At 56.8% G+C, this 15,500-nt stretch overlaps 1 protein-coding gene across 7 annotated transcripts in view; it reads right to left on the reverse strand.

Annotated features, from left to right (window-relative positions):
- TSPAN11 (tetraspanin 11) overlaps positions 1-15,500 on the reverse strand; it is a 67,067-nt gene that overhangs the window by 22,563 nt on the left and 29,004 nt on the right. For all 7 annotated transcript variants that reach the window (XR_011439943.1, XR_011439944.1, XM_001493856.6 and 4 more), the window contains exon 3: positions 6,893-7,084. Coding sequence is in view for 5 of the 7 variants with exons in the window: in XM_001493856.6 (XP_001493906.1) it covers positions 6,893-7,084 (192 nt within the window). In the remaining 2 variants the exon portion in view is untranslated. The remainder of the gene's footprint in view (positions 1-6,892; positions 7,085-15,500) is intronic.

Consider the following 15,500-nt stretch of genomic DNA (forward strand, 5'->3'; position numbering starts at 1 on the left):
GGGAAGCTGGAAGAGGGCAGGGGAGGGAGCACACTGGGTGGCAGGAGGCCAAGCGACACATCAAGAGAGTGCAGCTGAGGCAGCCCAAAGGGCAAGCCAAAATGATGGGGGTCCCAAGGTCACATGGTGGGGGCTCACGGGAAGAGAACATAGTTCCAGAGCTACAAGCCAAAGACAGGCGTCCACTGGATTTCAAGCCGGGATTGCCGAGTTCTGTCTGAATGGGCCGAGAGAGCAGGACCCACAGTGGACAGCAGGGCCTGGCCAGCTGGCTGGAGGGATGAGGAGCAGACTCCCCCAGGGACATGGCTGCCCCAGGGAACTGGGGGGACGCTGTTGCCTGAATGATTTGGACGTGGGGAAGTAACTGACTGCTGCCTGTTACCAGGCCCCTGTTGGCTGTCTTCTCACAGGCTGTGGCTCTCCTCGAGGGCCAGCCCACTGCCAGGCCATCCCTGGTGGGTGTGTGCTTGTGGAGGGAGATCCATTTGAACATCACCGGGCGTGCGATGTCGCTGGGAAGGAAGACACCTGCCTGTGCACACGGGCTTCCGGACCACGTGTGGAAGGATGCCGCGGTGCGGCGCCTCCGTGCGGAGCTGCCCTCCCTCCGGGGCTCAGCTCCCAGGGCCCTCACTGTGCCTCGTTAGGGAGCAGGACTGCAGCACAACTTGTCTCCTCCAGGGACTCGGTTAAGGCCGGCATCTGCCCAGCAAAGGAAGCAGGGAGCCAAACGACGGAGAGGCAGTGTATAATCCCCCAAACTCCTGGATTTGGGATGCAAACAGATGCTGTCTACCAACCCTCCCCTGCCCTCCTCAACACACACACACAGTCTGACCCTCCTCGTCAGCCCTGCTCCGGGCCCCAGCTGGGGGCGGGAGACAGAGAGCTCCCCCAGTGGGCGATCAGCCACCCGCACTCAACGGAGTGGAACTTTTCTCCAACGAGGCCAAAACACTTTCTCTGAGGCACTAACAGAGCTGATTTCTGCTGCACTGCCAGCACCCTTCACTTCCAAGTGGACCAGGCAGCAGCAGGGTAACTGACCCCAATTCTCACCTCAGTGCTTCATTTCTCACCTAGAATGCAAACCATGGGGCCTGAGTCCCAGGAGCAAGAGGGGCCAGCGCCCATCCCCTGTGCTGGAGGCATCCAGCAGGAGGGAACAAAGCCTGCCTGGGACAGAGGGAAAAGCCCCAGACCAAACCTTGGGTGTTGACCAGGCTTGGCCAGCTCCTGGCTGTGTGGCCTCAGGCAGGTGTCTTTCTCTCTATGGCTAAGGAGGGGGTGGAGAGTTCATCTCTAAGCGCCTGGCAGTCCCTTCTTCACAGCCCCTGAACGAAGTAAGGCCAAAGAGAAGGGTGCCAGGGTCTTGGAAGAAGAGGGACCACATTCCATCAGGCAGCTGTGTGGTTGTCTGGGCGTGGGAACAGAGGCGATTTCAGCCCGTCATTTCCGAATGACATCAGCAGGCCCCAGCTGGGAGAGGCAGAGCACAGGATGACTGCATGGGTCTCTCGTGCAGCCATCTCAAGGCCAGCTCTTGGGGATATTTGTCTCCTGCTTCCCGAAGACCCTGGCAAGAGCCATTTTGCCCATTCCCTACATCCACTGCACCGAACCTACCAGCTGAGGAAGGGCTCTCTCGCTGTGATGGGGAGGAGGTAGGCCCTCAAAGCCCCGACTGCAGGACCCATTCCTTTGAACCATGTGGGCAGCTGGCTCAGAGGTCAAAGTGCCAGCAACAGATGAGGCTCTGACCACCCTGCTGGGCAACTGGGGGAATACTGACAAAGTAATGTGCGGGTGAGAAATGAGCGACGGGAGGACACAGTCAAACTCTGGGCAGTGGCACCCAGCTGCCTCCAGCCCTCCTGCACCAGCAGCTTCTACAGAGGAAGTGGCCCAGCTTGGGAGCAAGAGCCCTAAGAATAACTCCATTTATTTAGGTTCCTTCTCAAAGGAGCTTGGTCATGTTGATGGTGATGTAAATGATAATTATAGCCACACTTTATGATCTTTACATAATGTGTTGACTCGTTTCCTAAGACCTAAAATGCTTCCTCATTCTCCTCACACTTCACCCCATAAAAAGATGGGGATACCAAGGTGGCCAGGAGTGGCCGAGTGACTTCCCTGAGGTCCCAGAGCTAGTTGGGCAAGCCACCTTACAACCTGCTTTTCAACCTCAGTCCTTGATTCTAGACCTTACTGCCCTGGTTAACCACGTCTGGATGTATTTGATGGAAGTGTCGCAAGTTGGGGTCCCCTCATTTTCAGAAATTGGTTCTAGAACTTCTCAGTTTTTAAATCCATCCCCTAAATATAAAAGAACCCCTGACAAAGGCCCAATTTAGCCTGAACCATCCATCATAATCTTCATTTGGCTTAAGATATAAAAGTTTTCAGAGCCCATATTCAAAACTCTAAAAATATCCCTTTCTTTTGATCAGGGTGGCATCTGTCCTGGTCATCGGCCTTAGGCTTAGACGGCCTGAATTATCTGGCTCTCTCACGCAGTCTTTGCTAAAAAAGAAGATCTGGTGTGAATAATTTAAGCCCCATTCCCTTTCCCCTTTGCAGACTTCCGATGCTGTGCTTATCACCATTTCAGCACCAGCAACAACACGCTATTCCTGTCCCCGATGAACACCTCCTCCCCGGGAAAGTGACTTTGAGGGGCTGAGGTGTGCTGGGAGGCAAGGCTCGGGCCGGCACAGATGCCGAGCCTGTGTGAGCCGCCTGCCCTCTCCGGGGAGCTCTCGGGGACCTTCTGCTGTCGGGCCTCTCCCTCCGCCTGCCCCAAGCTGGACCATGCCATTCCGAGGCAGGCTCTTCCATGTCTCCCTGCCCTCTCTGGGGAGCACTTTCTCTAGAGCTGGACTCGCTGCATTTCTCCTTTGGAGTTTCCTTCAGCCTTTAGCTGATTAAAGATTTAAAAAGAAGTTAGACGTGGAGGGGCAAAGATGAAATGAGGGCAGGAAGGAACCTCCAGGAACCACGGAACGCTCTCCAACTGCCTTAACCACACCCCTGCCTCTAAAGGGGAGCCTGGGTCTACAACTCCTGCGTGTGTGAGTCCAGGGAAGGCCCACCACCACCGGCTCGGTTTAAGCGATCGAGTGCTCCGCAGTTCCGGGCTGACGGGCCAGGACGCGAATTGCTCAGGATCCCCTGCTTCACCTTGTGCGCTGTCCCGGGCGGGTCAGCTTTTGGTTCTTTCAGAGGGGCCAGGGGGCAGCAGAGGAAGAAGATTCCAGGCTTTGAGGTTTGCTGCTTGTTAGCCTCCTGGGGGGAGACGCCTGTCTTCACTCCTGGACTGGGGGCTGTGTGTGTGTGTCTGTGTGCGTGCGCGTGTGCGCAAGCACGTTTTCCTGACCTCAGTTCCAGCTGCTGCCTTCTAATGCATCTGGTTAGTGATGTTGCACCAGAGAGACCATCAGTTCTGTGTGGAAGGGAACGCAGGTGGGGGGTAAAGTCGAGCTGAGAAGGAAGGCATCTCGCACCAGCCTGTCCAGCAGCCCCTATGTCCCCAGCTCTGCCTCAAGGCCTCAGAGGATGAGCAGGTGCCCTCACTGTTGACCCTCTGAAGCCCAGAATGGTGGGGCTGGAGGTGTGCACCAGGCCTGTAGGCTCGAGGCCCTGGCCTTCCATAAGTCTCCACATCTTCCCTGCACAGCCCCGGGCACAGGACTTGGTCCCCTGGGCAGGCCTCCGACCAAATGATGATCAGGCTATGACTGCAGAGGCTGGAGACATCCGTGTTCTTAATGGCTCCGCCTGCATCGTGGGACAGGTCTTCCAAATGGATCGTGGAGGGAGGGAGTGCAGAAGGGGAGGCTGTGGTCAGTGGCTGGAGAGCAGAGCATTGTCACTTACTGAACCTCAGGCTTTCCTTCTGGTCTTTGAGACTGCCAAGAGGAAGAGCTCTTATAATTAGTCTGTTCTCCAAAAAAGCCGATAACACTGAGTATCCCCATCAATGCCTGGGTGACCCACACTCTCACCCACCCAGTGTCCTTCAGCTTGGAACCTTTGGATGGAGTGTTGGAGTTGATGACTCTCAAGTTCCAGTCCAAACTGGACATCTCTGACCATGCGCCCTGCTCTTTCCACACTATGAAAGCAAGCAGCTTCCAGGGTCCAACCCCAATCGCCCTGGTCTCCCGCCCTAGGCTTCTGGCTAGGCCCTGCAAAGAGCCCTGTTTGTACCCACCCAGATCCCTGGGAGCAGCTGGTCTGCACTGTCCACAGACAAGGAGAAGAGCGTGTCCCTCTGCTTTCATCACGCTTGGCCTCCCCAGGGCACACGGATTGCTGGAGGCGATTCCAACACACTGGAATTCACAATCCGGCGCCAGTACTCGCTGGCTCCACATCTCCAGGCCAGCCTGCTCACCTGTGTGGTGGGCTGAATAGTGCCTTTGGAGGCAATATAGTGTGTGGGTTGGAGCATGAGCCTGGGAGCCAGACTGCGGGCCACTCACTAGCAATGTGACCTTGGGCAAACTGCTTAACCTCTCTGTCCCCCTGCTTCCTCACTTGTGAAATGCACAGGATAAGAGTCAGCACCTCCAGGGCCAGGGCGAGGGTTAAAGGAGCTAACACACAGTGTCTGGAACAGCACTGGGCAGCCAGAGTTCATGACTACTGTGACTTGGCAGGGTTGCTACCGCAAGGAGAGAGAGAGGTGGCTCAATGAGCAGTGCCCATTTGCGTTATCACTGCATCCTGGGTGGGAAGCAGGGGCTGTTTACCAGTGCTGCAGGGACCACTGGTCTTAGGGGCTCCTTTAGAACCAACTGAGATGGTCCTGAGCCAGAAAGAAGGTTGCCGGATGAGGGCCTCGCCTTCCTTCTTGGGCTGTAGTGGCGAGTCTTGTCCTCCTGTAACAAGATCACCTGGTGGAAGGAAGGGGCAGGTGCGCACGTGGCTCAGAAGCCTGCCTCTGTGGGCCAGAGGGCTCGGCCTGAAACCCGAGGCTAAGCCGGAGGCCCCACTTCCCAAGGGTCCGGGGCTGAGCAGGACAACCGTGGGGCCACTGATAACGCAGGGGACGGGCTCTCTCTCAGGGCCCAGCAGCACTGGTTCCTGTAATCCTCAGGCCCCATAAGGGCTGGAGCCTCTCCCCCAGCCGCAGCACAGGCATGGGCACTCAGTTACCCCCATGTCTTCACCTAGCTAACATCGATCAGACCGAGGATGTCTGACAGGCTTGCAGGGACTCATGCTAGGCCCCGTGAGGGACAGCTGGCAGGGAGGGGGCTGGCTCAGGGCACACCTGTCCCACTCCTGGCAAGACAGCTCACATTAAAGCCGACGCTCAGGTGGCTGGTCCCCGTGGGACTTCACCTGCAGATGCGCCACCATCCTCACGGCTTGCACCCTGGCTCTGGGCTATTCCTCAGAGAAGAATCTGGGAATTCTTCCAGGCAGGGGAGAGTGATCCTGGTGAGCTTGTACACAGGTACTTTGAATCCAGAGCTAAAAACTAGGTCACTACTGGTGAGAGAGGCTGCAGGGGCCCCTCCACTGCCCCCTGCTCCCTTGGTCGGATGTGCAAGGGCCAAGGCTTTCCCGTCAGCGGGGGGATGGGAAGCAGGGCAGGGAGAGCACAGCCCTTCAAGGCTTCTTCCCGCTGCCCGGTTCCTTTCAGCTCAATCTGATTTCCTGATGAGACTCAGACCAGTTCCAGCCCTGGTTTTCCTTGCTAAGTCAAGTGTTTGGAGCCTCCCCTGCCCACACTGGGCTGGGCTCTCAGGAGGAGACTAGGGGGGCACCTGCCCTGGCAACAGGTGCCCGGGGGTTAGGGGGTTTGGTCTGGAGAGGCCTGAGCAGGACCCCAGCTCTGGCCCCCCGCAGTCCCGCCTGGGCCTCCTTTCTCGACGCTCTGAGTCGCTAGGGAGAGTCCTGCCAGCTTCTCAGTGGGGAGGCTGTCAGGGAGCCTGTGCTGCCCACACCACCACCCATGAAATACTCTTGCATCACAATCAAACCTGAGTCTGATCGAGCTTCTAGATCCAAGTACCAGGAGAACATGTGAAACAACATCGCAAGGCTGTAATCAGAAACCCAGAGAAACTGCAGGACAGACGGCCGGGTCCTCCAACAGAATAAGAAAAAGGAGAGACTGATAAGGTAGCTTAGAGACTAGGGAGACAAATGAACCAATTTTAATATTTGGACCTAATTTGGATTCCGATCCAAACAAACTTTAAAAAAAACCAGTTTATGGGTCAACTGGGGAACTGTGAAACTCCCTGGTTATTTCATGACGTTAAGGCATGACTGTTCATTGATTCTAGGTGAATAAAGGTAGTGCCATGATGTTTTCTAAAAAGGGATCCTGAAGTTTCCAGGTACACCCTGAGACATGCACAGATGACGTGACGTCTGGGACGTCGGGGGGGAAGTGGGGGAGGTACAGACGGAACAGGACTGGCTCCGACATGACAGTTGTCGAGTCTGGGTGATGGGACATGGAGCTACGGTAGAACATTCTTTTCACTTTTGCGTATCTTTGAAAATCACCACGATGAAATCTGGGAGGAGGAGGAAGAGGGGGAAGTGGAAGGTTAGGGGGTATGGAAGGAGGAGGGAAGGAGGAGCAGCTGCTGCCACCACGACTGAGGCCGCACCCTGGCTTAGGTCCTATGAACCTGGAGACGCTGGCAAACGGCAGGCCCAGGGCAGCCGCCCCTCCAGCTTTCCCGGGCCTCAGACGCCAGGGCCGGGGCCACTATCACTTGGTGGCGGTTCTCAGTACAGGAGCCTGATTGGGGGGACAGGGTGGTGGGGAGGGGCTCTGGCTTGGCTCTCTGAGGCCCCCAGGCAGGTTTCCCTCCCTCCAGCCACAGCACCGGGCGGAGCTGGGCAGGCGGGCACTCACAGTGGAGAGGCAGCTCCTGTCCTCCCGGATGATGGCACTGAAGCCCAGGAAGCCGGTCACCATGACGAGAGCGCCCGCGAAGATGAGGATGTAGGTGGAAGCGGCAAAGGTGCTGGAGGCCAGGACACTGAGGTAGCCACTCTTCTCCACCAGGGTCCAGACGCCCAGCGCCAGGACGGCAGCCCCGCCGACCTGCGGGAGATACACCTGGTCAGAGGAGGCCGTGGGGCCCTTCCCTGGGGCCTCGCGTTCAGCCTGCAGAGGGCCCGCGGGGATGGTTCCCTCGCCCCAGCTTCTACATGAGGAAATGGAGATTATGAGAGGTCAGACTTGTCCACGGCCACGCGCCCACGCGAGCTGCAGCGACAGACTCTGCATCCAGGCCTGACTCCCGATTCTGTGCTTCTTGCCACGATGCCTGTTGCATCCCCACTGTGAGGCAGGGTGACAACAGCAGCTGTGGGACAGCCAGCCTGTCTGAGTCCCTTCGCCTCTGGATCCCCACCCCTCGCACTTTCTCAAGCCGCCCCGTTTCATCCCCATATGTGCCCACCGGGGAAGCACCACCGGCTGACTACGCTTCTCCTCTCTGTTCTACAGATGAAGAAACCAGAAACCGAGGCCACAGAGGAAGGGCCCAAGGCCTGCGTCTAGTCAGCGGCAGTTAGGGGCCGGGGCAGGGCCAGCACGAGAGCCCAGAGCCCAGGGTCCGCCAGCTTGGTCCCTGCCTCCAAGGCTGAAAGGACGCTTGCTCCCCAGGCTGGAGTGGCTCTGAGACCACAGGAGGATGGAGGGGGAGAGGAGAGTTCTCTGCTGACTGTCAGATTCCCTTTTGGGACTGAGAAGCGGGCAGGGACAAGACCCCGTGGATTGGCAGGCCAAGGGGACGCCTCCTGAGAAACGGGACCTGGGAAAAATAGCTGGGGGGCTCACTTGCCTGGCTCTTTCTGCAATGAGGCTGAATAACTCTTTCTGTGACTCTTATGCTCAGCAGAAGCAGGGTTGTGTGTGTGTGTGGGTGTGCACACGTGCACATGTGTGTGTCCTCAAGGTGCCAGATGAGGAGTATTAGGGGTGTCTGGCCACCGTCTGGAGGGGCAGGGCCCCTGGGACCTCTAACCATCTCTGCCCCCTGCTCCTGGGCACGCAGATTTCTGTCCCGCCCTAGTCTCCCTGCTCCACTTAAGGACGAGCTCTCTTCCTCAGACAGGTGGGAGAGGCTCCCTTAAGGGGTCCTGGTGTGGCTAAAGTTAGAGAAGCCCCCCTGGGTGCTGTCCATGCACACTTGCCCCTATGAGGTGTCTCCATCTGCCCCAGAATGGCTCTTTGCATAAGCCACGCTGTCGTCTCCCAGTGCTCTGCTCTGAGCAGTCACAGGGAGCAAATGGAGGTGGCTTTTAGCCATTAATATGCGCTAGTCACTGACATCACTAACTTGCACGTCTTTTACCAATTTCTCCTCTGAGCTGCAACAGTTCTGTGAGATGGGGCAGGGCGGCAGGGTATGTGTTGGCTCTGTTTTGTAGATGAGGAAATGGGGCTTGGAGGGAATAAGAACAAGACGACACCACTGAAATTTCAGAACTGAGGTTCAAACCAGGTCTTCTGGGGCCAACCCAGGACTTTGTCCTTGGACCCACAGATCGGGCTGGACCCGCTCCGCTACTCACTGCTGCCTTTTAAATGTGTCTGTTTTCTTTGAAGTGCCATTTATCCCACTTAGTACACCCAGCAGGTAAGAGAGCCAGTGGAGGAATGTCGCACAGCTGTGCCGCTCCTAAAGGAACGGGAGAGGCTAACGTGCCACATTTCCTCAATCCCGTGGTGCACCTTTTCTCTCACATTATAACATCTCTAAAACTGAGATGCATCCTATGATTAATGGCATCTTGCAATTACACTTGGCAGCACTTTTTCTTAGTGGTACAGAAAACAATGGCGTATCTTACAATTGACAGCATCTCAGATGCTATGAAATCCTGGACTACAATAGGGTTTTAAACTCTGTGTGTGCGTAGGCTATCTCTGGCCCACACAAGCTCCATGAACAGTGCAGAATTTCCTGAGTCTGGGCCAATGGAATTGTGTGAAGTGAGGGTTTCCAGCAAAATATCCTGCACGTGTTCTTTCTGTCCTTACAGCATACCTGGAAGGCTTGAGTGAGCGTCTCAACTTTGCTAAACTAGCTGTGTGACCCAAAGATAGTCCCTTACCTCTCTGGGCCTGTTTCTTCATCTCTCAAATAAGGAGGTTGTAATAGGACCAGTGGTTACCCACCTCTAACCACTACACACCCGTTTGATGACTTTTTCCCACGGATCTTATGTTTGGAGGGCTTCTGCCTACCAAAAACAGAGCATTAATTAATAATTCATGTCTCAATTTTTATTAATCAAAGGCACATGATAGAGCCAGGAAGAGATTCTGAGCAACATGAAACAGTCAGTGTGACCACACTGAGTTGATCTAACTCCAGCCAAAAGCTGAGAAACTTGGCTTTTCATGAGTGTAGTCTCTTTAGGGGAGCATGCCCATCATCATTATCCATCAGGTCTGTCAGCCCGCTCCCAACCCAGTGTCCAGGCTGAGCGCAGGATCTGGGACCTCTAAAGGGACGCGTTTGAAGTGGACTGGGGACAATTCATCTGTTAGGGGACATGGAACCCACTGAGAATCTGATAAAAAGCTTTGGACGTTTTGCCCAGAGACATGGCCATCCACATAAAATACCGCATTCAGGTTCGGGGCTGAAAGCCCGACCTTGTAATGAGCCCTGGTGTGGACGGTCTGAGCTCCACCCCACCTCCTCCATGTCCCTCTAAGGCAGTGTTGCTGGCCCGGCTGCACGGCCACCTGGGAGCTCTGCAAAGGCCGGACACGCCCAGGCTGACCAGACCTCTGGGAGTGGGGCCCAGGCGTGAATATTTTATAAAGTTCCCAGGTAGCCCCAGCTGAGACCCACTGGAGGTTTCATGTTTAACAGGGGTCAAAGTGTCCTGCCCCTTTCCCCCAGTAGGTGGGGCTGTGTGGGACCTCAGAGAACACTGCCTCCTGGAAGGTTCGGGCCTTCCGGGGGCCGCTGCCTGGAGTCCCCGTAACATTTGTTCAGGATTTGAACCCCGTCCTTTTCCCTGTCTAGGTTAGGGTGTTCGCTCTGCTAGGAGCTTTGGGGTAGAACGTGGGATAATGAGGAGTAGAATTTTCAGTCCAAAGGGGTGAAAATCAAGAGTATGCAAGAAAGGAACACATGCGGCTCGCAGGGGAAGATGTGGGGCTTTGAGACACGCAGCCCCGTGGGAGGAGCAGGGCTGATCCCACCACCGGAGGTTGCTCTCTGCCAGAGCTGGTCCCAAGGAAAGGCCGGAGCCTTGAAAAGCAGGCAGAGCCTGCAAGTCAGCCAGGGTGACAGCAGGGTCCCCGCCCCAGGGGAGGGTCTGGGAGGGATCTAGGGGGACGTGCTGCCTTGATTAAGGTCTAGAAAACAACAAACCCAAACTCATTCTGATGTCCAGAAACCGGGAGGTGGGTCTGAGTCAATGGGGTCCCCAACCCTGCCTGGAGTGCCACATCTGGTGGAGAAGTGAGCATCTGCAGGGGATGCCGAGTGGGGTTTGCCATCAGGAGCAAGAGGGTTTCAAGTCCTTTGGGGGGGGGGGTCTCCGGCTTGGGACTCGGGGAGCTCTTTAGAAAACAATCCTTCCTCTGGACAGGAAACGTGCACGCTGCTAACTGTCAGAGTGCGCCACCAGAGGGTGTCTGGGGAAAGCAGAAGTCAGCAGGCCCCTGGGTTCCAGCCCTGACAAGCTCAGTTTCTTCACCTGTAAAACGAGGGTGCTGGAGGAGAAGTATCCGTTCGTGGGTAGAAGGCCCCTGTTGGCACCAGGGGACAACCTGCCACCAATACTCCTCCCGCAAGATGCCTCTGGAGCAGCGGTTCACGGCTTGCACTCGCGCCTTCTGGAGACTGCGTAGGTCAGCAGAAGAGGTGGGAGAGGAACTGAGTGGGGGGGCGACGGGGGCCCCGACATCCCACCCCCGCGAGCCCTTTCAGCAGCCACTTGCACAGAGTGGACTCAACAGCACTTGGCTCTTTACAGAAACTGGGCTGGTTTTCTGTAGAATATTAACCACATTTTTCAAAGCCATGGCCTGTAGCAGATTAGCCAGAAACCCCGCAGAGGGTAAGGCTGGCCTTCTTACCAGCGAGGCCACCACAGGCCAGGAAGGACAGGGCAGAGCGCCCACACCATGTCATTTTAGGAACTTCCTATCTACAGAGAAGAAATCTTGCCAAAAAGTTGCTCGTGTCTTCAAGGGGAGAAGGACTAGCCTGAGTAGCCGCAGGTGCCTAGGGCCTGGTAGAAATCAGGCGGCCCTGAAGGAAAGCAGGCAGAGGGTGTAAAAGTAATCACAGGATTTTCCGTGGTCAGGATACCCAGAGGTTTCCGTGCTGGGATCTGGGGAAAGGACAGCGGGGAGGAGCAGGACAGGACTGGGGCTCCCATAAGGAAGGGTGCCCTGGCCAGAGGGTTCTCTGCTCTCACCAGCGGGGGGCCCATGGCATGGGGGGCGGGAAGCGCGCAGGGTGGGCAGCACAGCTCAATCAGTAAGGGTGTGCCAGGGTCCCCCAGGTGCCAGACACCACGTGCCCTGGAACGGATTTGGGCTGAATGTGTTCCCCTGTTCAGAACCACACTTGTCATCTACGCTGCTCCCCTGGTTGGTCTCGTCAACAGCACCACCACCGTGCCAGACCGGGACCCCCAGGTCACTGCAGACTCCCTCCTTTCCTCGCAGGGACAGCCGCGTGCCAGCCCCAGTTGTTGTCACATGCACTGCAGAGTGTCACCCCATGCACGGCCCTGCCTTGGGCCCCCTTGCCCGTGCCCCCGGATCACCTCCTGGCCCCTGCTTGACCCAGAGGCCAGCATGCTGTGACTCAGGTGCTGGTCCACTTCGCACCCCTGCCAAAAAATCGCACCAGCTCCCTAGCGCCCGGGGCACCAAGCCCTTCGACATTTGACCTTGGCCTGACTTCTGGCTTCATCTTCTCTCCTCCCCCTCCTCCACACCTAGCTTTCGTCACGAGGAACTCAGTGGCTGCTTTCTTGAAAACACTGCCGACAGCCACTAACTACGCAGTGGTGAGGGGGGCTCTGGGCACGCTGCCAGTGTCCACACCCCAGCTCTTCCGTTCGCCCTGTGGATCAGGACCAGGCACAGAGCCTCTCTGGCCTCAGACCCCTCACCCCTCACTGCTCCCCACCTTTCTCTCCCTGCTCTCTGTGCCCTTCCTCTTCCACCTCTGACCTTCCTGGGGGGCTTCGCTCCATCTCCTGCACTCTGGCTGGCGTGGCCCACAGCGTGCAGCAGGGACCACACCTCACCACCCTCGGCAGCCCGGGCCCAGCACGCGGCCTGGCACACAGGAGCCACCACAGTGGGGGTGGCACTTGGTGCGTGGGACCAGCGTAGGGCGCCGGGAAAACACCGTCCCTGCTGCCCTGGCTGCCTCTGTCTGCCGAATTCCTTGGGCGACATCAGGATCTCTCTTCCCTGCTTTCTGGCAATTTTTAAGTTTAGAGGGGCAGTCTGAGTCCCAGAGGGAACGGACTTCTCTCCAGGGCAGTCCAGGCCCTGGCACAGGCGAGGGCAGCACTCGAGGGGTTCTCAACGCCAGACTAACGCTTCCCCACTCCCTCTCCTCTGTCAACTGGCATCATTGTGCATCTGTGACCAGGCAGACGCCAGCGGCGGGGCCCAGGCCTGACACCATCCCTGGTCCCTGCTGCCATGCTGCTCACTGGTGCCTGGGTGGACAGACTCTGCCTCAGAAATCACAAGGGTAACTCCCCACATGAAGGAGAGGTGGGGGCTTAGGGAGAGGCCTGGAGACAGGGTCTGAGCAAGGCTCAGTCCCCTGTGGCTGGCTGGGTCACTTTTAAAGAATGGCTTCTCATTCCCAACTCTGGAGAGTCTGCTGAACTCAGCCCACACGGAGCGTTGCTGAGCCCTTACACGCACGTGGGGCAGACAGCACTCTGCCCTACACTGAACTCCCCCACGGGCCTCTGCACCTGCCACGGGGCCCAGGGGATCCTCGTCAAGGACTGCTATCCACCTTAGGAATGCCTAACCCCTCCCCAGCACCAGGCAAGCATTCCTCCAGGCTCACCCCATGCTCCAGTGGCCTTGGCACCACCGCCCGCCCGTTCTGAGTTGAATCTTCAAGGATAGGCTTGTCATGCTAAAGGCCACTTTCCACTTCAAGGCATTATTTTCTTGGCTCCTGGGCATTAAAGAGCCCTTGACAAAATAAGAGGACTACTTCCCCCTCCCCCGATCCCATCTACCCTCATAACAAGAGGGCACCCAGGTCACCTGTTCGCTCTCAAACCCAGCGCAAAGCTGGAGGGAGCCTGCCTGTGCGTCCCTGCCCCGCTCAGTGAGTCATTCCATCCTCCCGCCACTTCCTCGGCCTGTGCGAGTTTCTACAGGACATGCATTGCGGCGCGGTTCTGTGTTCCTTGCTTTCTCTGTCCCCCCTTCAGCCTCCCAGTTAAATCTCGTTCATCTCCGCACCCGAGCAGTCACACACGGTAGACGCCCAGGAACTCCACACGGAAGGAGGCAGGGAGGAAAGAATCGAGTCTAACCCCTTCTATGTTCTGGACGAAGAAACGGAGGCCCAGAGAGCGAGCCGACTTTTCCAAGCTCCCATACCTAGCCGGGGGTGGCGAGGGGACTAGAACTCAAAAACTCTAATGTCCAGTTTAGTGTCCATTGTACCAACTGGGCTGCCGACCCACCCAAAGCTGCTTTGTGCGTGAAGCAAGCCGCCCGGTGTCAGGGCCACAGCAAGGCCCAGGGTCCAGCAGGGCAGCCCTGAGCTGTCACTGTGGGCTCCACCCTTGACTGGCCTCACCCGCCAGAGCTGACCACATGTGCACACCCTCCAGCATGAGCCTGTCCCCCAGCCGACCTGACAGCACGGAGGGGCAGAGAGGCCCTGAACACCGGGGCTTCTGTGACTCCAGCACTTTCAGAAGGGGCCCAGCAGAAAGACCAACTGCCAGGCCCCCGCGGGTTCTTTCTCAGTGACACGCCCGGGAGGTGGGCAGGGTTCAGGGTCCCCGGGACGAGAAAGTCCCAAGCGAAAGGCTTTCCACCCTCGGCAGGGAATCTAGCGAAGGCTCTTCCCACCAAGGCCTCCCCAGGGTCCAGGAGGGGTGCTTGGGTGCCCTCCAGCCACCTCGCTCCACTGGCCGGAGCTCAAGTCCTCCGTCTTCCCTGCCTCCTGTGTTGGCCCATGTCCCTCTGAAGGGAGCCCAGGGATTCCCCGGAGGCTGAGCCCCACTGGTCCCCAAGGAAGGACAAACGGCAGGACAGAGCTTCGGGACAGAGGCAGCTGCTCCAGTCAAGGTCCCCGGCTGGTCCCCTAGTTCTTCCACAGCCTGGCATGGCTCCTGGGAGGTTGGGAAAGTTTTGACTATTAACACAGCCAAGCAGCTAATTAAAATAATAAATTAGAGGGCAACACTGCAGGGGTGCTGGGAGCTGTAAGGAGTCGTGCAGGAAATGCAAGGGGAAGAAAAGCAGTTCCTGGGCGGCTACGGGGGGCAGCCTAGGTCACACTTTCTTCTAGGGTCATGAAGGGGACATGGACGTGTTGGCCTGTTTGGTTCCTGTCCCAGAGCTACACCCAAGGGAGGTTCCCCTGCTGAGAGAGGTCATCACGATTAACACTGCCTTAACGGAAATGCAACGGAGGGTGGTGGTGAAGGATGGGTCAGGAAGGGTTGCGTGTCAGGGGTGTGGGTCCACAGGTGGGGTGGGCTCAGGTACAGGACGTGGGTGTCTGTGTGACTGCTTAAGTCTTGCTTGTATTCTTCATACTCTGCATGTCTGAATGCCCATACCACCAAAACATCCTCATTCAAGTTCAACCTTGAACCTTGGGATCTTTTGGACTCCATTTAAGTGCCAGAGCAGTGGATCTAAGGCTGCAATTATGTCAGTGATCTATGGAGATGGGAAGAGCACCAGACTTTGAGCCAGAAAACCCAGTTCTACTGACATAGAACTCTGCTAATCATCTGGGCTTCAGTTTTATCATCTACAAAATGGGAATGAAGATAATGACAGACTGGTTGTAAGACTCAATTTGGAGCGTTTATAACCCTCAAATTGTGCTTCAGTGGCAGCTGGTAGAGACTTGGTTTAAAGTGTCATCACGCGCCCCAGGCCTGACGCACCATCACAGGCACCTGAGTCCTGCCTGCATCGGGGTGGAGCTGGGGACCGCCCGCAACATCCTGCTGCAAACTTCAGAATGTAACACAGTAGGGCTGTGAAATAAATTTGGCAGCTGTAACCTGCACTAAAGCAACAATGCAAAACAGAAGAGAAAACAGGGTGCATGGCACAGTAATGGTGAACGTAGTCTTGTGAATGTTTCACGTAAGCATTTCTTATGCTGCCACCTGTTTCTTACATGGGTCACGATCCCCAAAGTCTGAAAGCCAGTGCTGGGGACAGAGAGAGCTTAGTCCAATCACAATAGCTATGTACAATAGCTGAGTGCCAGGTGTGCGCCAGGAGCTGAGCT

Source organism: Equus caballus, chromosome 6 (genome assembly GCF_041296265.1).
Source record: "Equus caballus isolate H_3958 breed thoroughbred chromosome 6, TB-T2T, whole genome shotgun sequence".
Classification (NCBI taxonomy): Eukaryota; Metazoa; Chordata; class Mammalia; order Perissodactyla; family Equidae; genus Equus; species Equus caballus.